Raw genomic sequence first — 22664 nt, forward strand, 5'->3', positions numbered from 1 at the left:
TTTGAAAACGATTGTTCGGCGTTGCAGTGTGGATGGGGTAAACGGAGATATCTGAAAACGCTGTCATGACAACACAACAACCATGCTTTTTCTGCTTCTGCTTGGTACTGCACAAGCACTGCCGGGCGGCTGTTATAACGCGCAGTTGCTGTGAACGGTGGGACAGTTAAATTGTCAAGTGAGCTTTTTTGACTAGATCCCCTAAATTGACTTGATTGAGTCTATCATTAAAAATATTAATGTCAGAAATACTGCGCAAGTCTGGCGGCAGAAAGATTCTAATCTATTGTTGACCTTGGGTAGAGGATAGCTTCATGCGTGTGTTGCTTACTTTATTGTCTACGTTAATAGTTTGTTTGGAATTAAGCATCTCCACTGCTTTGCTGACTTTGTAGTTGTTTGTAACTCGCAGAAACAGCTCGACTTCATTGTCTATCTATATGAAGAAGTCCAGTCTGATTTTTCCAGCAGAGGTTTTCTTTGTATTCCTCGAAGACATTGTTGAAAACTTTCTTTTGCTGTTGTTGTTGGTACTCTAGTTTTTTGACCAATGGAAATAGCACAATGCCGCTGCGGAAACATAAATATTATACCGTTTCCTCTTCGCTTGTTTTTTGTAGATGTGTCTGCGCATGCCCAGTAGGAGTAGGTTCGCCCAAATATCCATTTTAGTGTGGACAGAGATATTTTGAAAAACGCCTAGTGTGAACGCCTGTCGTTTTTACTCGAAAACGACGTTTTCAAAATTATCCGGTCTAGTGTGGACGTAGCCTTAAAGTAAACTCAAAGTTAGACCCGCCTTTCGGAATCCTGTGCCTTCCTTTGAATTAGTTCAATATTTTGAACTTACAAAACATAACATACTGTGCTGACCACATTACAAATGATTATATCATGCTGAAAACTGATGGAGCTGAAGTTTTTATTCGTCCTGGTAGAAGATTATAAACACAATCGTCGATATGCTTAGAAATAATGCCTTCCAGTGCTAGGTTAGTTTGAAAGACACCATATTTGAACATTACATTTAAATAATTTTAACATCTAGTTCAATATTTTTAAATATTTGCTACAATTGCATTTCATAACACTTAGATTTTACTGTCCTTCTACCTGTAGATGATTTGCTCTTAGGCTGGTAAATACCATGCCGTTATTCATTTCAATTCTAGAATCTAATTATTTTTGTAAATATTGTCTATTTTTATACCTGATAGCAGATGCATTTTTGAAGTATTAATTCTTAATGTAAACAGCGATGAAATTACAAGATTGCACTTAGTTCTTTAACTGAAGGAGGCCTCTAGCTCGTAGTCATTCCCAATACGCCAGCTCACACCAAGTCTCATTCACCTATTACATATGAGCTTGCTGGCCTGCTATGGACTTCAGCCCTCTGTATTAAAATTGTTTGTTTGTTTATTTATTTGTTTATTGACATACAGCATGGAGTAAGCCCTTGCGGCCCTTCGAGCCGCGCCACCCAGCAATCCACCGATTTAACCCTAGCCTAATCACAGGCTAATTTATAATGACCAATTAACCTACCGACCAGTACATCTTTGGACTGTAGGAGGAAACCCATGCAGTCACGGGGAGAATCTACAAACTCCATACATACAGCAGGAATTGAACCCGGGTCGCTGATAACTGTGAAGTGCTATGCTAACCATTATGCTACCATGCCACCCCCTTGTTTGCAAATTTCTTCAACACCTAGTTCCATCCCATATCTGATATGCTCCTCGGCTCCAATAGTTGTTAGTAAGTATCCTTCAGTACTTAATTACTTAATTATTTGCTAGCCATACTTACAAGGCTTCAAGGTCCGCAGCTCCCTCCTAAAAACACATCCCCTCTCTTTAAAATTTTTGACACGTTTTGAATCAAATGCCTTAATGCGATGTGAGGAAGGCTTATCTGATTGAAACTTACAAAGTTCAGGCAGGGCCAGACAGGCTGAATATGAGGACAGTGGCTGGGAGGGTTAAAACAGAATGTTGCAGACTTGGGTTTCAAGGCATCACACACAAAATGCTGGTCAGGCAGCGTCTATGGACATTTCAGGCGAGGACACTTCACACTGATGGCATGAACAATAATTGCTCTAAATTTTGGTAATGTGTTCATTTATTTCCCTGTTCCTCCCTTTTCAATTCCCCATTCTGGCCTCTTACCTCTTCTCCTCACCTGCCTATCACCTTCCCCTGGTGCTCCTCCTCCTCCTCCCTTTCTCCTATGGTCCACTCTCCTCTTCTATCGGATTCCTTCTTCTCTAGCCCTTCAGCATTTCCACCTATCACCTCCCAGCTTCTTACTTCATCCCCCTTCCCCCACATATCTGGCTTCAACTATCACCTTCTAACTTGTCTGCATTCGATTTCTCTCTCCTCCTTATTCTGACATCTTCCCTCTTCCTTTCCAGTCCTGATTAACGATCTCAGACTGAAACATGGACTGTTTATTAATTTCCATCGGTGCTGCCTGACCTGCCGAGCTCCTCCAACATGTTCTGTGTTTTTTTTCTGGATTTCCAGCATCTGAAGAATCTTTTGTGTTCAGGAGATTTATGACTAAGATAAGGCAAACTTCTCTAAGCTAGTGGTGTACCTGTGGAATTCTCTGCCACAAAGGGTTGTAGAAGCTAAGCCACTGAATTTATTTAAGATGATTGATAAATATTTCCTTATGTTTCCTGTTGTGGATTTTTATTTGATAACACTTCTGTGAATTGCCTCAAGACATTTACCATACTGAAGTGCTATGTGAATACAATTTGTTACTATGTCCAAACTATAGTTGAGTAGTTTAATTTTTGAAGGGCTTTGGGTGCAGAGGAATGGTTCTGACTGCACTATGGAAAATTCAAATCACACTCTGTGTGTGGTACAAAGTAAACCTCTGCATTAAAATGTAGCAGAGATATTCTGACATTTAAATCACATATTTAGATTGATTTAATATTGACTAGCAAGTTGAAATAGGGAAGCAAAGGTACAAAACCACTACCTGTGGAAGCCAGGTCATTGGGTATACTTAAGGCAGAGATTGACAGATTCTTGATTAGTCAGGCCATGAAGGGTTATGGCGAGAAGGCAGGAGATTGGGGCTGATGGGAAAGTGAATCAGCTATGATAAGATGGCAGAGCAGACTTGATGGGCCAAGTCTTATGGTCTTATGACCTAATCCTTTCATGAGGAATTGCTCAAGGAATCAACAGCTCTGCAATCCCAAAGTAGATGCCAGACTCAGTGTAAACAACAAAATGTTATTTTACAGCTTTGACTGTTAGTAGGGTGCTTTTGTCTGCAATTTCTGCATTGTATTACCATAAGCCCATAAGACATAGGAGCAGAATTAGGCCATTCAGCCCACTGAGTCTGCTCCACCATTCCATCATGCTGATCCTGGATCCCACTCAGTTCTAAAGCAAATAAATCACTATTCTAAAGCAAATGGCATCTTCACAGCTTGTGGATTTTGGTAGTGCTTTGAAACATCCCAAAGATGTTTAGTTCATAACAGATTAAGTAATATTGTTTCATTCTCTGTGGTATTTAATTATAAAATTGTAGGCCATAAAGTTAAACCATAAAAAATAGGCACAGGTGTAGACAAACTAACCCTACAAACCTGTTCTGCCATTCAATGTATTCATCATTGATCCTCTACCTTAGTTTTTATACTCCCATTCTGTCCTCGTATCTGCCAATGTATTTTACATCCAGAAATCTATTCGATCCTTCTTAAAGATATTCAGTGACTGTCTCGACAAACTATAATGGTAACAAGTTTCACCAGGAGAAATTTCCCATTGCTCAGTTGAGGTGACAAGGCTGAGGTGAGGAGAACTTTATAAATCACCCACTGAGTGAACACATTTCCCTTTATCTCAGCACAACAAGTGAAAGATTTCTTTCCCCACATACATTGGTCTAGCCCTGACGGAATTTTGTAAGTTTCAATTAGATTTTCTGTCATTCTTGTAAGTCCTTCTGAAGAGGCTTGCACACGCCTTCACTTGGACAAGTTTCCAGAGGATCACTGGTACCAGGAGAGCTCCACACTCACAAAAGTTCATTGTTAAACTTTGGTCACGAAGTGCAGAAAATCAGAAAAGAAAATCCCCCAGCAGGGTTTAGGCAGGGAAATAGACCGAATCTAGTTTAACGTTATGTCTCCTTAAATGACCACAATCAGTACGGTTATAAATGTGTCTCTTTTTAATAGTAGTTCTTTTTAATAATCTGAACTCTCCTGTCATTTATTGTGAAAATGCTAACTGAAGGAAATAATATCTTGACAGTTGTTCTACTTGCATTTACCTGTGTTTGCAGGTATATCAGCTGGTCTGTTTGGAACTAATGATAATGAAGCTGGAAATGAATTCACTCTACCCAACCATTCACAAGCAGAGAATGTGCAACAGTTTGTGGAAGAATGGCAGGTAAAGTATTGATTCCAACACACCAGGAGAGGTTAATAATCACTGTGATTCTCTAGTTACAAATTGCAACTTTAATGCAGTATAGATATGAAACATGTCCATAATCAATGCTGGTTTTGTTATATTAACCAAAGGGATAGACTTGGATTTGCATTTTCATTGAGCTGCTGCCCCAGTATTCCAGTGTCACAGGCTCAGTGCTGAACTCGTATGCTCTTGGTGTGGAGTTTGTATCTTCTCACAATGCTTGCACGAATTTCCCTAGGTACTGCATGGTTCTTCCACATTCCAAAGGTGCAATAGGTTGACCAGCTGATTGGCTACTTTAAAATACAGTAACTCGGTGGTAGGACATGAGATGGCAGGTGCTGACGGATGTAAAAGTAAGAATAGGTTACCAGGGATAAGTGGGTGGATGAGACTGATACTAAGAGCTAGCATAGATTGATGAGCCAATAGGGCATCCTGTATTGTAAGGGAATATGAATACAAAATATGCAAAGGTATATTGCATCCAGATCTAATACATATTGATAATTGTTAAGTCAAAATATGTCCAGTCATGTGTCAGACTACATGGGTAATGCAAAACCCAATGACTCCAATCAAGTTTTCCCAATATTAATAAAATAATTTTCCTGCCCAAGTTTGTATAAGCCTCACATAACTCAGTTGAGGGCTAACTTTTGTGTGCATTAGCTGCTGCTAGGAAAGATGAAAAAAAAATTGAAAATACTGGAAAACCCCAGTTAATGAGATGGCATCTGTGAAAAGAACTGATGAAGGCAATGAACTTTAACACCGTTTCTCATTCCATAAGTACTGCCTCACTTACAGTACTGAGTGTTTCCAGCAATTTTTACTATCATTTCAGATTTCCAACATCAGCATTTTTTCTCATTTCCAGAAGAAAATAGGATTCGATGTTACTGGATTGATCTTTCATCTGAAAGTATCTGATTTAATGTGGTGGATAAGTAGATTTGGCTTTCCACGTATCATAATATATGGCCCAATATGTATTTTATGTATATCACCTCATCAGTGATGTAACCCTGGGGTCATCGAGTGTATCAGCATCACACGCTCTTGCCCAGGCGACCCAGCCAGGGTTGATCAGGCCCTGACTTGCGTCACAGCAGCATTGGTCCACAGGGCACTCCTCTTGATCTGTAGCCATCTGGAGGCTCACACAGCAGCCTCTGCGACAGTCCTACAAAGGCTCTTTTCTTTGCAGGCCCCATAATGCCTCGGAGAGAGTAGACTCTGCACAGTGAGCAGCCAGCAACACCTCCACACCCCACTTCTGTAGGCTCGCATCGTACAGTAACAGCCGTCGAGACATCTTGCTCTTCCCCTCGAGTTGTATTTTTGGAGATGTTTGCACAACAAGCTGAGATTCATTAGGCCAATATTAGCTCACGGTGATGCCCATTGACAGTGGGGGAGATAACCTTGCAGGTCAGTCTGATATTAGTTACCTGACTTCAGTTGAATCCCAGTAGTCAGCTGACCAGCAACAGAGAGAGGGATGAAGTTCATTGACAAAAAGGTCACCCACAGGATTAGAAGAAAAATAGTGACACATATGTAAAGAGGTGTTTGTAGGGTTTTGTGGATAGGGAGATTAAAGTCAATGAGACCCCAAATCTCCTTGTGGACTCGAAGAAAGTTTTTGTTCCTGACCAACATTCCCTCTATTTTTTTACAGCTGTGAGTACCAACCATTGTTCTGAGCAGAAAATATTTTACACTGCATGACATTTTAAATGCTTTTTTTTGTTGTCATATGCATACTATGAATATTTAGAACAAACAGTTGCACGACAACAAATGCTATGTGCCCAGGAGTATTTCAGTTGCTGCACGGCCACCCTGCGCAACGCAGAGGGAGCAGTGCCTGAAGATATCTACAACAGGTCTCATTTCAAAGTCAGATGCATCCCATGATGACTTAGTGGCACAAGAATGATCTTGCATTAATGAATAAAATGCTCGGTTGCTTCTGGGCTTCTAACATCTTTGACGTGAATCAAGGGGAGATGTAAAATTCTCCTTACTTATTTGATATATTAAAATTTTATTTAGAGATGCAGCCCTTCTGGCCCTTCAAGCTGCACCACACAACAACCCATGGCAACCCTGATTTAACTCTTACCTAATCACGGGACAATGTACAATGACCAATGAATCTCTACGGTATAGAAACATACATAGAAAATAGGTGCAGGAGTAGGCCATTCGGCCCTTCGAGCCTGCACCGCCATTTATTATGATCATGGCTGATCATCCAACTCAGAACCCCGCCCCAGCCTTCCCTCCATACCCCCTGACCCCCGTAGCCACAAGGGCCATATCTAACTCCCTCTTAAATATAGCCAATGGACTGGCCTCAACTGTTTCCTGTGGCAGAGAATTCCACAGATTCACCACTCTCTGTGTGAAGAAGTTTTTCCTAATCTCAGTCCTAAAAGGCTTCCCCTCTATCCTCAAACTGTGGCCCCTCATTCTGGACTTCCCCAACATCGGGAACAATCTTCCTGCATCTAGCCTGTCCAATCCCTTTAGGATCTTATACGTTTCAATCAGATCCCCCCTCAATCTTCTAAATTCCAACGAGTACAAGCCCAGTTCATCCAGTCTTTCTTCATATGAAAGTCCTGCCATCCCAGGAATCAATCTGGTGAACCTTCTTTGTACTCCCTCTATGGCAAGGATGTCTTTCCTCAGATTAGGGGACCAAAACTGCACACAATACTCCAGGTGTGGTCTCACCAAGGCCTTGTACAACTGCAGTAGTACCTCCCTGCTCCTGTACTCGAATCCTCTCGCTATAAATGCCAGCATACCATTCGCCTTTTTCACCGCCTGCTGTACCTGCATGCCCACTTTCAATGACTGGTGTATAATGACACCCAGGTCTCGTTGCACCTCCCCTTTTCCTAATCGGCCACCATTCAGATAATAATCTGTTTTCCTATTTTTGCCACCAAAGTGGATAACTTCACATTTATCCACATTAAATTGCATCTGCCATGAATTTGCCCACTCACCCAACCTATCCAAGTCACCCTGCATCCTCTTAGCATCCTCCTCACAGCTAACACTGCCACCCAGCTTCGTGTCATCCGCAAACTTGGAGATGCTGTATTTAATTCCCTCATCCAAGTCATTAATATATATTGTAAACAACTGAGATCCCAGCACTGAGCCTTGCGGTACCCCACTAGTCACCGCCTGCCATTCTGAAAAGGTCCCGTTTATTCCCACTCTTTGCTTCCTGTCTGCTAACCAACTCTCCACCCACACCAATACCTTACCCGCAATACCGTGTGCTTTAAGTTTGCACACTAATCTCCTGTGTGGGACCTTGTCAAAAGCCTTCTGAAAATCCAAATATACCACATCCACTGGTTCTCCCCTATCCACTCTACTAGTTACATCCTCAAAAAATTCTATGAGATTCGTCAGACATGATTTTCCTTTCAGAAATCCATGCTGACTTTGTCTGATCATTTCACCGCTTTCCAAACGTGCTGTTATCACATCCTTGATAACTGACTCCAGCAGTTTCCCCACCACCGACGTTAGGCTAACCGGTCTATAATTCCCCAGTTTCTCTCTCCCTCCTTTTTTAAAAAGTGGAGTTACATTAGCCACCCTCCAATCCTCAGGAACTAGTCCAGAATCTAACAAGTTTTGAAAAATTATCACTAATGCATCCACTATTTCTTGGGCTACTTCCTTAAGCACCCTGGGATGCAGACCATCTGGCCCTGGGGATTTATCTGCCTTCAATCCCTTAAATTTACCTAACACCACTTCCCTACTAACATGTATTTCGCTCAGTTCCTCCATCTCACTGGACCCTCTGTCCCCTACTATTTCTGGAAGATTATTTATGTCCTCCTTAGTGAAGGCAGAACCAAAGTAATTATTCAATTGGTCTGCCATGTCCTTGCTCCCCATAATCAATTCACCTGTTTCTGTCTGCAGGGGACCTACATTTGTCTTTACCAGTCTTTTCCTTTTCACATATCTATAAAAGCTTTTACAGTCCGTTTTTATGTTTCCTGCCAGTTTTCTCTCATAATCTTTTTTCCCCTTCCTAATTAAGCCCTTTGTCCTCCTCTGCTGAACTCTGAATTTCTCCCAGTCCTCAGGTGATCCACTTTCTCTGGCTAATTTGTATGCTTCTTCTTTGGAATTGATACTATCCCTAATTTCTCTTGTCAGCCACGGAGGCACTACCTTCCTTGATTTATTCTTTTGCCAAACTGGGATGAACAAGTGTTGTAGTTCATCCATGCAACCTTTAAATGCTTGCCATTGCATATCCACCATCAATCCTTTAAGTGTCATTTGCCAGTCTATCTTAGCTAATTCATGTCTCATACCTTCAAAGTTACCCCTCTTTAAGTTCAGAACCTTTGTTTCTGAATTAACTATGTCACTCTCCATCTTAATGAAGAATTCCACCATATTATGGTCACTCTTACCCAAGGGGCCTCTCACGACAAGATTGCTAATTAACCCTTCCTCATTGCTCAAAACCCAGTCCAGAATAGCCTGCTCTCTAGTTGGTTCCTGGACATGTTGGTTCAAAAAACCATCCCGCATACATTCCAAGAAATCCTCTTCCTCAGCACCTTTACCAATTTGGTTCACCCAATCTACATGTAGATTGAAGTCACCCATTCTAACTGCTGTTCCTTTATTGCACACATTTCTAATTTCCTGTTTAATACCATCTCCGACCTCACTACTACTGTTAGGTGGCCTGTACACAACTCCCACCAGCGTTTTCTGCCCCTTAGTGTTACGCAGCTCTACCCATATCGATTCCACATCTTCCCGGCTTATGTCCTTCCTTTCTATTGCATTAATCTCTTCTTTAACCAGCAACGCCACCCCACCTCCCCTTCCTTCATGTCTATCCCTCCTGAATATTGAATATCCCTGAACGTTGAGCTCCCATCCCTGGTCACCCTGGAGCCATGTCTCTGTGATCCCAACTATATCATAATCATTAATAACAATCTGCACTTTCAATTCATCCACCTTATTACGAATGAGGTATTATGCTATTTATATTATATAAATTATATTATTATGCTTTTGGACTGTGGGAGGAAACCGAAGAACCTGGAGGAAACCCTTGCATTCCACAGGAAGGACATACAGAGGATGCTAGGATTGAACTCCAAGCCCCAATGCCCCGAGCTGTAATAGTGTCACGCTAACCACGATGCCATAAAAATACAAGAAAGTAGCTTTTTGCTTGCTGTCTGTTCGCCATCTCTCTGATCAGTCATGTATTTAATCTCATTTCCTTGGCTCTCTATTCCATTGTGATATATTTATTCATTGCTTTCTTTATAGCTTCTATAGATTATTCTTTCATACTGTCTTTGGCAACTTTGCAATCATAAACATTTTTTCCAATCGAAGTATTGAAAATATAGGTTGGATTTAATATTGGATTTATTTTTAAGTAGAATTCTTTACACAAGATTAATGGGTGGTTGCCCAAACGCTAGAGTGTTGTTCTCCCTATTGCTGGTCTGTGCTGGATTTCTGCAAGACTAAATTTTGGTTTTTCATTGATTTATCTAAATAACTATTTAAGTCTTGTATTCAGTGTTCCAATATTCTGCAAGAAAGAGGGAACAGTGAGAGGTTTAGGGAGGTAATGACAGAAAAGAAACTTTGGGAGTAACTGCTTCATTAAAGGACAAGAGACAATGGAGAGGAAGATTTCTCCTTGTTTATTAAAATACTAATGTGGGTTAGTGCACTATATAAATTACTTCACTACTATTGCAGAAAGGTAAATTTTACTAATTAGAAATTCTCAGCACACTTTTTCTCTCTGGGTTTAAAACTGATAAAGGTCATGTCTTGAATGATAGCCTCAGATAATGTTAAATAATGAGACGCAAAAGTAAGTGCAGATCACTGGGGATCTGATTAATACACTTTTCAATCATGCTTAATTGCAACATTTCAGAGGCATTTGGATAGGTACATGGAGGGGAAGGGTCTACAGGATTATGGACCGAAAATGGGCAACTGGGATTAGCAGGGAGGCAGCATGTACCAGTTGGGCCGAAGAGCTTGTTTCCATACCATGTTATGGTCCTATATATCAAAACTATAGGGCAATGTGAGTCAACTCTAATACGATGTTGAATGGAACATGCGACATTACCAAGGCCGAGGAACTGTCTAGAATGTACCGTAGACAAGGTGCACTCCTTGTGCTGTAATCCTCATTGTGAAACTCAGATGCCTGAAAATTGTCAATCATTTGCAAGGTGGGATATGGCAACCAAATCTATTTCTTGCGTAAGGGGCTTCTGGTGGGAATTTCAGTCCTCCAGAAAGCCCAGAGCATTCAAGGACGGGCCTTGTGCCACTCCTTTGAAGAGCATATGTATGAAGTCAAGTGTGGTTGAAACCAAGGTTCAGATTGAAACATCGTGGTGGAAAGGGTTACCCTGTAGAAGTGTTGGGAATTAGAAAGGGTGGTGTTGGGCACACTGATCAGTCAGCAGAGTGGTGTTGGCCACAAGTAATTGGTGGGGGGAGGGGTGGTGTTGCACCAAGTGATTGGTAAGGGGTGGGGGTAGTGTTGGGCCAAGTGATGGGTAAGGGAGTTGTTGGCCCAAGTGATGGGTAAGGTGGGGACCTGTTGTTAGAGATCATTGTAGATAGATTTGAGAATCAAGCGGACAAACTTGGGGATAGTGATCACATTTGCACTATCTCTGAATTTGTTAACTTATTAATCTGATAACTATTTGACTGAAAAGAAAATTAACCAGGGCAATTAAAAATATATTTCTGATCTGAGATTTTAATGATTATGATTTCTGTATAAATTTTATCAGTTTGTATTGGGGTACTTTAGTTTCTAAAGTAAACTAAACCTACTGAATAAAATTGTAATGTTATGTTATATTATTTATTTCCTCTTTGCATTGAATTGCATCAGTCAGTAAAATGTACCACCTGGAAAAGATCCAGTGTGGTCTGGCAGCCAATTCTCCTCTGGAAGTTTTTTTATCCTTCTGATTGTTAATTTTAAATATAAAACAAAGTATCATTTTATAACATATCCTCTTTTTACTTCAGTTGTGTCCATAAAACAGTGTTCCAATTATTATGTGAAATCTAGTCAATTAAAGTTCAGTCTGGGGATGGGCTGGAAATGGTGGATCATAATGTTCAAGAGGGTGCTGGGACAATTGAAGTTCAACTGGTTTCAAAGCAACGGAGTGCTATCTGAGATGTTATTTTCAAAGCTTAATGTAAACGTTACTATCAAAGTACATAAATGTCACCATATACAACCCTGGCATTCATTTTCTTGTGGACATTCTCAGCAAATCTATAGGATAGTAACTGTAACAGGATCAATGAAAGATCAACCAGAGTGCAGGAGACAACAAACTGTGCAAATGCAAATATAAATAAACAGCAATAAATAATGAGATAAAGAGTCCTTGAAAGTGAGAACATTGGTTGTGGGAACATTTCAATGATGCAGGAAGTGAAGATGAGTGTAGTTATCCCCTTCTATTCAAGAACCTGATGTTGAGGGGTAGTAACTGAACCAATGCTTATAATATATTCATTCAATGTGCTAACAACCACTCTTAATCTATCAGTGAATGGAAGACCATGGAGTATCATTCTCTTTGATCTACTGGAAGTCTATACATTTGTATTTGAGAGATGTCATTTAATGTTGAGTGAACAATGAAACGAGTACTTAGTGGAGATGAACCTCCCACCACTTTCAGTTTGTTTTACTGGATTTGTCACTGCAAAACGTTCAGTTGCTGAATTTATACAAAGCTTTCTGTATTAATAAACTAACAACAAACAACAGGAATTCTGCAGATGCTAGAAATTCAAGCAACACACATCAAAGTTGCTGGTGAACGCAACCTGACGAAGGGTCTCGGCCTGAAATGTCGACTGCACCTCTTCCTAGAGATGCTGCCTGGCCTGCTGCATTCACCAGCAACCTTGATGTGTGTTGCCTGTATTAATAAACACATTTTTATATTGTCATCTTGTACGAAACCACACTACAGTTTTGGCAAAACATTCATCCAGTTCATACTCTCATGAGTTTTGTATGTTTGTATTCCATCAACAGCTCTCTCCTGTTCATCATGACTAGACCAGACTAGCATAAGCATCACTTTTGAACTAATGACCATTAAGCACAAAGTGCACTATATTCTCCTACAATAAAGCAGTTTTTCTTTCTGTTAGATCATGCTAACTATCTTGTTATTCCATCTCTAATAGATTGATGCAGTGTGTCACGCTAGGGACAAGAAGATTAAGCAGTGCTTTGACAGTACTCTTCAATACTTCTGCAAAACTTTATTCAAAGGCATTTACTCGCCTCTCAGAAACTGCTTCAAAGTGGTAAGTCACTGTATAATGTTGATAACATAAGTACTCAGTTTAATTAGCAGGGTGGCACGGTGGCATAATGGTTAGCACAACACTTTACAGTACCAGCGACCCTGGTTCAATTCCCGTCGCTGCCTGTAAGGAGTTGTAGGTTCTCTCTGTGACCGTGTTGGTCCAGTTGGTAGGTTAATTGGTCATTGTAAATTGTCTCGTGATTTGGCTAGGATTAAATTGGAAGATTGATTGGTGACGCCGGGGGACGTGCTCTATGCTGTATGTCAATAACTAAATAGAAATTTCATATAGTTGTGTTATTGTTCATATGTAATGCATTCATCAGATCATTTGATGTACACTTTGGTTACTAAACTTTATTTTTGGAGATTTTGACAATAAGAGTTGTGTGCATTTCAGGTTGACCCAGCACCTTTCTATGACATGTGCCTGAACGATGTGTGTGAGTCCTCAGATCTCCAGGCCGGCTGTAGCCTTGCAGCTGCCTTTGTCCACTTGTGCAACCGGAATTTTGTTCCTCTGCAACTTCCATCACAGTGTGGTAAATCTGACCAGTTTTCATTTGAATGATAAATAAAGTAACAATAATGTGTGGTGGTGCTGATTTACTAGCAAACTGAATTTTAACACTTGTCTGAAAAAGACAGTTACTGTTTTATACTTCAAGGCTGTGTGACCCCCAAAATCCCACTTTTAGAGGTATTTTTCAGTAGCCTAGTGATAGGGTCACTCTGAATTTCCCAGGAAACAGTAATAGCAATAGGTATGGCTTGAGTTAAATAGGATGATGATTGAGGAAAGAAGCCATTGCCCTTTTTAGTCCTTGCTTGTCTACACAAAATGGTCTATCTGAAATTAACTCAAATACTTGTAAATTCCCTTTGTGACCACTGGATGGCAGGTAATTGACCATTTGAACACAGGCTCATTTCAACCTAGGACCTCACTTACTACTGAATAGATTTTATGCAATGTGCATTCTAACAGCATATGGCTTATAAAACAAATGTTCTAAGTCCATGCTGGGCCCAGGGGAACACAGGAGAGTGGGAGAAAAATCATGGATAGAATGAACGGGTACCTGACTCAGCTGCTAATAGCTGGTAGTGGGGGTGAGAATGTGAGTTGGATACAATGATCAATTGGTTATGATGGGTCAGAGTGCTGAGATTAGTGGCCAGGTTGATAAATTTGATGGAACACTTGGGCTGGAATGAAGTTAAGCAGTGATCATAAACTTGATCAACTTTGGCGGGTTTTAATTGAAAGTGGACTTGCCTGATCTGAGTTCCCAGCGCTGGGCTTCAACCTACATTGTGTGGCCTTGTTTTAAGACAAATGCGTTGAATGCATAACTCACCAGTGGATGCCGACAAGGAACCAGCATGAATATTGTGATATACATCATAAAAGTGATTTGTTATTCCTGTTTCCATTGAGGCACACAATAACACGACACTATGATTTAATTTCTTGGCAATTACACTTATCTCCTGGTAATTGGTAAACTACTCCAGAAATCAAAAGCCAAAATGCAGAGTTTTAATTTACCAGATTTATTTAAGGGATATTTATAGAATTAAAGCATCTTTAGGCTAGGATGTTAATATATCTTTGGATGAGTGAATTCTTCCTAATCCCTTCTTCTTCCCCTTAACTCTGCAAATATCTACCCTTTACTCTAATGCTACCACATGCAGTTTCACTTTACTATCTATTAAATCTATCACGATTATGAGCCACTCTATGAAATCTCCCTTATTAACCTCCTTTACGAAACTGTAAGAACAAAACTAAGAACCATTGACCTTTGCACCATTCCAGTTAATCTCCTTCAAAACAACACACCCAAAATGCTGGAGGAACTCAGCAAAGCAGGCAGCATCTATGGAAAAGAGTAAAACAGTCGACGTTTCAGTCCGAGACCCTTCATCAGTCCAATTTCGGAAGAACATTGATAATGGCTGGGGTCACCCGTCTTGTAAAGACACTGCCCAGAAGAAGGCAATGGCAAACCACTTCTGTAGAGAAATTTGCCAAGGACAATCATGGTCACGGAGACCATGATCGGCCATGTCATATGATACAGCACATGATGATGATGGATGCTATCTTAAAAACATGGATTCTATCTTATGAATTCAATCAAATGTAAATCCAGAAGCAGGCAAGAAGTGGAACATTTGGATAATATGAGGATTAAGATGCATCTTTCATCTGGAAGTGAAATTAATCTGGACATTGTTTATAGACAATGGATTTGTGATAAAGACAGACAAGAAAAAGTTCACGCAACATGAAAGATTTTCTTTGTTGTACCATATTTCATTATACCCTTCAATTAATAAATAAATTCAGAAGTATGTGATTATTCAATTTTCATTCTAATCATTCATAGTATGTATAATGCAAAAAAATTTAAATGCTTTAAGTTTTCAGTCCATGTGAGAATTACCTGCTCAGAGAAATGGTTGGTCAGCGCAGCAGTAAAAAAAATTAGAGGGAACATTGGATTGTTCTGATAAGTATTTCAGAATAGCAGGCATAGGGTATTCAGCAAAACTTGCGGAAACACCTGTTCAAATAACTAGAGCACTTGAGGAAATTGAATTCAGTTAATGTGAATAAATACTATTGCTAATAATGAAGGTATGAAATTGTTAAATTGTTGTTTTAATAATAAACCTTTAGAGAAAGGAATCTTCTGTCCCGTTCTTGACCTGTTTATGATTCCAGAACCCATGGCGAAATGAATGCCATTTATTGGCATTTAAAATGGCCTTGAAGCTATTCAGTCAAGCATCACAGTCCATGAAATGTTGTTGCAATTAACTAATATCATGCTTTAAATCCACTGTGTTTCTCATCCCCATATCCTCAAAGTCCCTCAACAGATCTACCAGAGAGGTTCAATACATCAGATCATAAGACCATAAGATATAGAAACAGTATTATGCCATTTGGCCCTTTGAGCCTGTTCTACCATTTCATCATGGGCTGATCCAATTTTGCTCTCAGCCCCAGTCTCCTGCTTTCTCCCTGTATCCCATTGTGCCCTGACCAGTCAAGAATCTTATCAACCTCTGCTTTAAAGACTTGGCCTCCACAGCTGCCTGTGGGAAAGAATTCCACAGAGTCACCACTCTCTAGCTAAAGAAATTCATTCTCATCATTCTAAAAGGATGCCTCTCTATTCTGAGACTGTGTCCTCTGGTCTTAGACTCTCCCACCACAGGAACATCCTCTCCACATCCACTCTATCAAAGCCTTTCACCATTTGTTAGGTTTCAATGAGGTCACCGCTCAATCTTCTGAATTCTAGTGAATACAGGCCCAGAGCCATCAAATGCTCTACATGTATATTTCTGTATTGTCTTCTAAGTGCTTTGTTCTTTGTACAGTGACTGGAAAGGACAGCAGAAGTGTGCTAAATGATGATGTTGTAAACAGTGGACAATGGATGTCTATGAAACGTGCAGATGTTCTCTTTATTATTGAAGAAAGAGACTGTAATAAGCCTGTTATTGCAAAACTTCCTTCACTTATTAATTCATTGGTTGAAACCTTCAAAAAACAAGGTGGGTGTCTCATTCTCTAATGGGTTATTCAACAGGTAATTGGTTTGGCAACCAACAGTTAGGGAGATGGGTAGAGAATGTCAATGAATCTGGACAAGTGAATGATGGGAGGTCTCATATTGCCAATCAGCTGAGCGGTGTGAGTGGGATTTCAGGCCACTGGGACTACTACTTCACAATTTCATCTTAATTTATAGAACCTCACTTTTGAAATATGGAACGTATTACATATGCTGTCAAAAGACAGCCTGCAATTCTTCAGATTTGTGTTGGCTCTCCGACATCTGTAACGTTATTCAACATTTGTACCATTTCCGCTTTATCCCATATCTTCCTTCTATTTCCATTTACTCCGTCTCCAGAACAGAAACTTGATTAGAAATACCCAGAGTGAAAAAAAAGAAATACTGAGAACATTCAACGGGATTGGGAAGCATGTGCAGAGAAATAGAGCTAAACTTCAATTCAGACACCCTTCGTCAAGCCAGCTGAGTGTTTTCAGGATTTCCTACTTTTATTTCAGATTTCCAGCATCTGCACTTCCTTGATTTTCAGTTGGTCACAGTGAGCTTTATGGAAAAGTGACATGAGAGGAACTTTCCTGTCCATTACTTCTGAGAGGCAGCTTGCAGCATTGCTTTTTTCAGTGTCACATCTGAGAAAGTATTTTTAAGTTCTCCAGTCAAAATGAATGACTCAGATAGAAGCAACACACATCAAAGTTGCTGGTGAACGCAGCAGGCCAGGCAGCATCTCTAGGAAGAGGTACAGTCGACGTTTCAGGCCGAGACCTTTCGTCAGGACTAACTGAAGGAAGAGTTAGTAAGAGATTTGAAAGTGGGAGGGGGAGGGGGAGATCCAAAATGATAGGAGAAGACTGGAGGAGGAGGGATGGAGCCAAGCGCTGGACAGGTGATTGGCAAAGGGGATATGAGAGGATCATGGGACAGGAGGTCCGGGGAGAAAGACAAGGGGGGCGGGAACCCAGAGGATGGGCAAGGGGTATAGTCAGAGGGACAGAGGGAGAAAAAGGAGAGTGAGAGAAAGAATGTGTGTATAAAAATAAATAACGGATGGGGTATGAGGGGGAGGTGGGGCATTAGCGGAAGTTTGAGAAGCCAATGTTCATGCCATCAGGTTGGAGACTACCCAGACGGAATATAAGGTGTTGTTCCTCCAACCTGAGTGTGGCTTCATCTTTACAGTAGAGGAGACCATGGATAGACATGTCAGAATGGGAATGGGATGTGGAATTTAAATGTTCACCAGCAACTTTGATGTGTGTTGCTTGAATTTCCAGCATCTGCAGAATTCCTTTTGTCTCAGATAGAAGCAGTGTTTGTAAACTAAACCTCAACTGATTTGGAGCTTTATGCATGAAACCCTTAGGTTTAGGTCTCTAAAGCAATTCTGGTTGTAGATTTGTTTTTTGTTATCTTGTCACCCTCATTACTTAGAGTTGACAGACTGCATGGGCAGGGTCATTATAATAGCTTCTTATAATTGAGGGGGCTTGGATTTCATAATTGTAATGAAGTTAAAAGTTATATAAACTGTCAATGGTATTTATCAAACTGGAGAGAATATGACCGTGGTTTTTCACTTTTTTTTCCACAGGACTCTCAGATGTAAAATTTGGTTTCATTGGCTTTGGTGACAATGGAATACATGAACAGCATCTCCTCACTGTGAGAAGCGATAACACAACCTCCCTCCCATGGTACTTGGAAAAAGAGCCAGGGTAAGACTGTAACTTAGCCATATTACTGCAGTGAATGCCTTTTAGGGGCCTTTGTACTGCTGAATATAACCCTCCTACAAATTAAAATGTAACTCTACTCTTTTAACAAGTATACAGTCTTAGAAAAAAATACCTTTAGGGTGTCTTTATACAGAAGTTGGTAGTTGTGTAATAATAGTTAATTATTACACAGTAGAATGAGCTGCCAGCACAAGTGGTGTATGCAAGTTCAATTTCAATGTTTAAAAGAAGTTTGGATAGGTACATGGATGGTAGGGGTATGGAAGGCTATGGTCCAGGTGCAGGTTGATGGGAGTAGGCAGCTTACATGGTCCAGCATGGACTAGATAGCCTGAAGGGCCAATTTATGAGCTATGTTTTTCTATGACTCTATGTTTAAATGAACATAAGACAACAAAAAAAGACTTTAAAAAATTCATCTATTCTTATTTCCTGGAAATGTTCTGTGTGTTTAAATAATGAAATAGTCAGTTTATAATTTTATATGGAAATATAATAACTACAGTTTTTAAACTCAACCTCATATTACTGCCATGTGCAACAACTGGACAATCTAGAAGAGTTTCTAGGTTGTACCATTTGTGTACTATTGAATTTTGTACTGTTCAATGGAACTGAATCTTCATGGTTGTGGTCAATACTGCTATATTGCATCTTTTCTCAATGTAGCCAAGGCCAATTTATTGACTCTTGCGAACCAATGAAGTAACGAGTTGATCCCACTACAGCATCCTGCTATTAATCCAATTGAGACCTCAGAGAAATTGCATTAACAGCTATATGCTGGGCTGCTTCTACCAGTAAAAGTTGATGTTCACCTTCTCATTCTATAAAAATCATAAAATGTACAGTATTAAAATCAACACATGCGCATGCGCCAGTCGTGCATGCAGCCTGTTACCACCGTTCCGACCAGTATTCTTACTTTTTAACTTACGTTACTTTTTGTATTTTTTTTCACGGTAACACGTCGAAGCAGCACCCTCTCTAACATGCTGGTAAAAACCCTTTTATTTGGGTTTTTAGCGCTGGAAATAGTTACATTCTGACACGTCTCATCAGTGGGACAGAAGCATGGCTGCATTGTTCATTCCAGGGACCAGCTGCTTGCACTTATGCCGGCCGGTTTAGCGAGCAGAGCGGCGGATACCCCTGCTGAAATCTGGAGGAAAACACACAGAGGATGCAGAGGGGGATCACAAAGTCGAGGAAAGAGGACCGGGTCGAGACAACAGAGACTTATGGAGAAGAGGAGTTCGGTGGGTAATAAAATGGATGAGTTCACGGCGCTAGCCAGGCGTCAGAGAACATTTCGGGAGTGCAGTGTTATGTGTTTCACTGGAACGGGGCTGCACGAGGACATACCCGATCAAAACTTTTCCATGGAGGGCTTCCAGACCGTTCAGGCTGACCGGAAGTGCACTGAGAGCAGTAAGCGTAAAGGAGTTGGGTGCTTACTGTTCTGGTTAACAACAGATGGTGCAATCCGGGTCATATTACGATCGAGGAACGTGTTTGTAGACCGGATATTGAACTTTTTACTGTTGGACTTCGGCCATATTCCACCGAGATACAGCACTGGGCGGCACGGGAGGTTGTTCCTGCCTGTAGCCATCAAACTTGCCGCTCCTCCCATGGAGGGTCAGACACCCTGAGCCAATAGACTGGTCCTGGACTTATTTTCCATCTGGCATAGTTTGCATTTTGTTGTTTGATTGTTTGTGGTTTTTGTATTGCTATATTTATGCTCTATTCTTGGTTGGTGTAGCTGTGACGAAACCCAATTTCCCTCGGGATCAATAAATTATATCTATCTATCTATCTATCTATCTAACACTTTTGGCCCACCACTTCCACCATGACTGTGATGCTAATCTATGCCTTTCTCATCTAAGTACCTGTCCAAATTCCTTTAAGTTTTGCAATTGCATCTGCCCCAAATACCACTTCTGGCAACTCTTGCAGGTACTTTCCACCCTCTGTGGGAAAAGCTTTCTCCTTAGATCTCCATTTTGTGTGATGACAATGCACCTAAGTTTGAGTTCTTGATCTTCCTAAGTCTGAGCTCAGTTCTCCTCCTATGTTTAGCTGTGTGAAACACCACAGAAAAATAAAACAGCTCAAGTATGTAGAAGTCATGGCATCCACTTCCCACAAACAACAGGCAGTAATTGTCTCCTACAAGAGTTTTGCCACTTACTCTTACCATGCAATGGCATTACCATTGAGTCTTACCCCGACTCCAAGTCCCCTCAACATCCTGGAGTTCATCATTGATTAAAAAAGAAACTCAAGTAATGCAACCTCAAGATCAGACACTGGTGTCTGACTGAGAGACATGTCATCAGACCTAAGTCTGTCTAAGGCACAAGGTGGGGTATGACAGAATCTCCATTAGATGAATGCAACTACAGCAGTACTCAATAAGTTCAACACCATTCAGAAACAATGCAGGGTTGGAAGGCTTGTCATATGAAGAGTGTTTGATGGCTCTGGGCCTGTACCTACTAGAATTCAGAAGAAACTTATTAAATGTTGAAAGGCCTTGATAGAGTGGATATAGAGAGGATGTTTCCTGTGGTGGGGGAGTTTCAGGCCAGAGAACACTGCATCGCAGTAAAGGGGTGTCCTTTTAGAACGGAGATTAGGAGGAATTTCTTTAACCAGAGAGTGGTCAAGTTGTGGAGACCAAGTCTTTAGTTATACTTAAAGCAGAGGTTGTTAGATTCTTGATTAGTCAGGGCCTGAATGGATACAGGAAGAGGGCAGGAGACTGGGGCTGAGAAGGGAAAATGGATCAGCTATGATGAAATGGTGGAGCAGACTCAATGGGCCAAATGGCCTAACTCTGCTCCTATATCTTATGCTCATATGGTTTTCTGTACTGGAACCCCACTCACTACCCATAGCCTTTGTCACCCCACCAGCAATGTGCTCAGGCCTGTGCATGTGCCGTCTACAAAATTCAGTGCAAGGATTTGTCTGAGTGCGGAACTTTCCAATTCCATGACTTCAGCCATCAAAATGGACAAGGGCAAAGGCACACGTGAACAAAACCAGCTATAGAAAATGCTCCATGTCACATGCCATCCCAATGTGGAAATACGTTGCTGGTTCTTCATTTCCATTGGTTCTAAATTCTGGAACACGCTTCCTAAAATGCAGTAAGAGTATTATCATTGGAAGGATGTAAATGGTTCGCCATCACCTTCTCAAGGGCAATTGAGAATAGACAATCAATGCTAGCTTTGCAAGCCTTTCACCCATCATGTAAATTGGATATGTTACATTGAACAATTCCATTTGCCAGTGGTCAAATATCAATTAAGGAAAATGTGTCTGTCAAAGCATTCAACCAATCCATAATGCATGGATGACAACCTTATTGATTCAGTTTTGGAAGAGCAAAGTTAATGCAAAATACATGCCAGTATCTTTAGTGGAACAAGGACTGGAGGTGCAAATTTTTGACTGCACTGCAGCTTTTTGATATTTTGCAGCAGAATTTGAAGGTAATCATTGAGGCAGGGTTACACCCGGCAGAGGTAGACATGGACTTCCTGTTGTTGTTTACAGTGTGTGTCCTGGTGGAGGTGGATGATTGTGATGCAAAACTTGGCGGTTTCCAACTCAAAGCTCACAATTTTGGTCCTGTGCTATTCTAATGTTAGCCAGAGATTGGTCAGAAGACTTTAAAAATGAATCGTAAAGCTCCAGTCCTGAATATGTTACATATGTTTTATCTGTACACCTTCCAGTAATCTGATGTTCACCCACAATGCCACTCTCAACGTGCCAGCCGCTGTGAAACTGGTCGCTCAGTGGCCTTTCCGCAGTAAAGCAAGCAAGAGTGCCATTCTTCTGACCTGTTCCAGATGTCATCAGAATGACAAGGTAACCCCATATTAATTGCACTACACTGTATATTGATCTATCCTTCACCCATTTTGTAGAGTATAACTGAACATATTCTTCACGTAACTTATCATCCATATTATAGCACAGGAAACAGAATATTTTCAGAGGTTGATTATTATGAATGTTGGTTTTTCTTGGCACCTTGCAGATGCAAACAATTATCCTCTCTTCCACTGCAAAATCCAGATGAGTAAACAAAGGAGTAGTAATCCTGTTACAATGGGATATAACCCTGACTGGTTTACATCAACCCTTTGCTTTTTCAGTTCCCTGTTTGATCTGCTGTGCCTTTCTTAAGGGTCAGGGGTCCTTTAGATGGACATAATTTTTTTAAAGAGGGAGGCTGGTCCAATTAGAGAAGAAATTCATTACTTTGGTCTGGTGAATCCATAACTGTAGCATTGAGGGTTTTCATGGGTGCCAAATGGAAAAATTTACCAAATGTTCTCTTATTATTAATGTAAGAAGGGCCTTGAGATGGACTGAAAATTTATATACAGTCCTTTC

General features: G+C 40.7%; 1 protein-coding gene across 2 annotated transcripts in view; it reads left to right on the plus strand.

Annotated features, from left to right (window-relative positions):
* Positions 1–22664, plus strand: part of LOC140202958 (uncharacterized) — a 228661-nt gene that overhangs the window by 200351 nt on the left and 5646 nt on the right. For both annotated transcript variants that reach the window (XM_072268599.1, XM_072268600.1), the window contains exons 60-65: positions 4339–4448; positions 12774–12896; positions 13299–13440; positions 16301–16477; positions 18095–18218; positions 21998–22133. In XM_072268599.1, the coding sequence (XP_072124700.1) occupies positions 4339–4448; positions 12774–12896; positions 13299–13440; positions 16301–16477; positions 18095–18218; positions 21998–22133 (812 nt within the window). The remainder of the gene's footprint in view (positions 1–4338; positions 4449–12773; positions 12897–13298; positions 13441–16300; positions 16478–18094; positions 18219–21997; positions 22134–22664) is intronic.

This window comes from Mobula birostris, chromosome 9 (genome assembly GCF_030028105.1).
Source record: "Mobula birostris isolate sMobBir1 chromosome 9, sMobBir1.hap1, whole genome shotgun sequence".
NCBI classification, from domain to species: Eukaryota; Metazoa; Chordata; class Chondrichthyes; order Myliobatiformes; family Myliobatidae; genus Mobula; species Mobula birostris.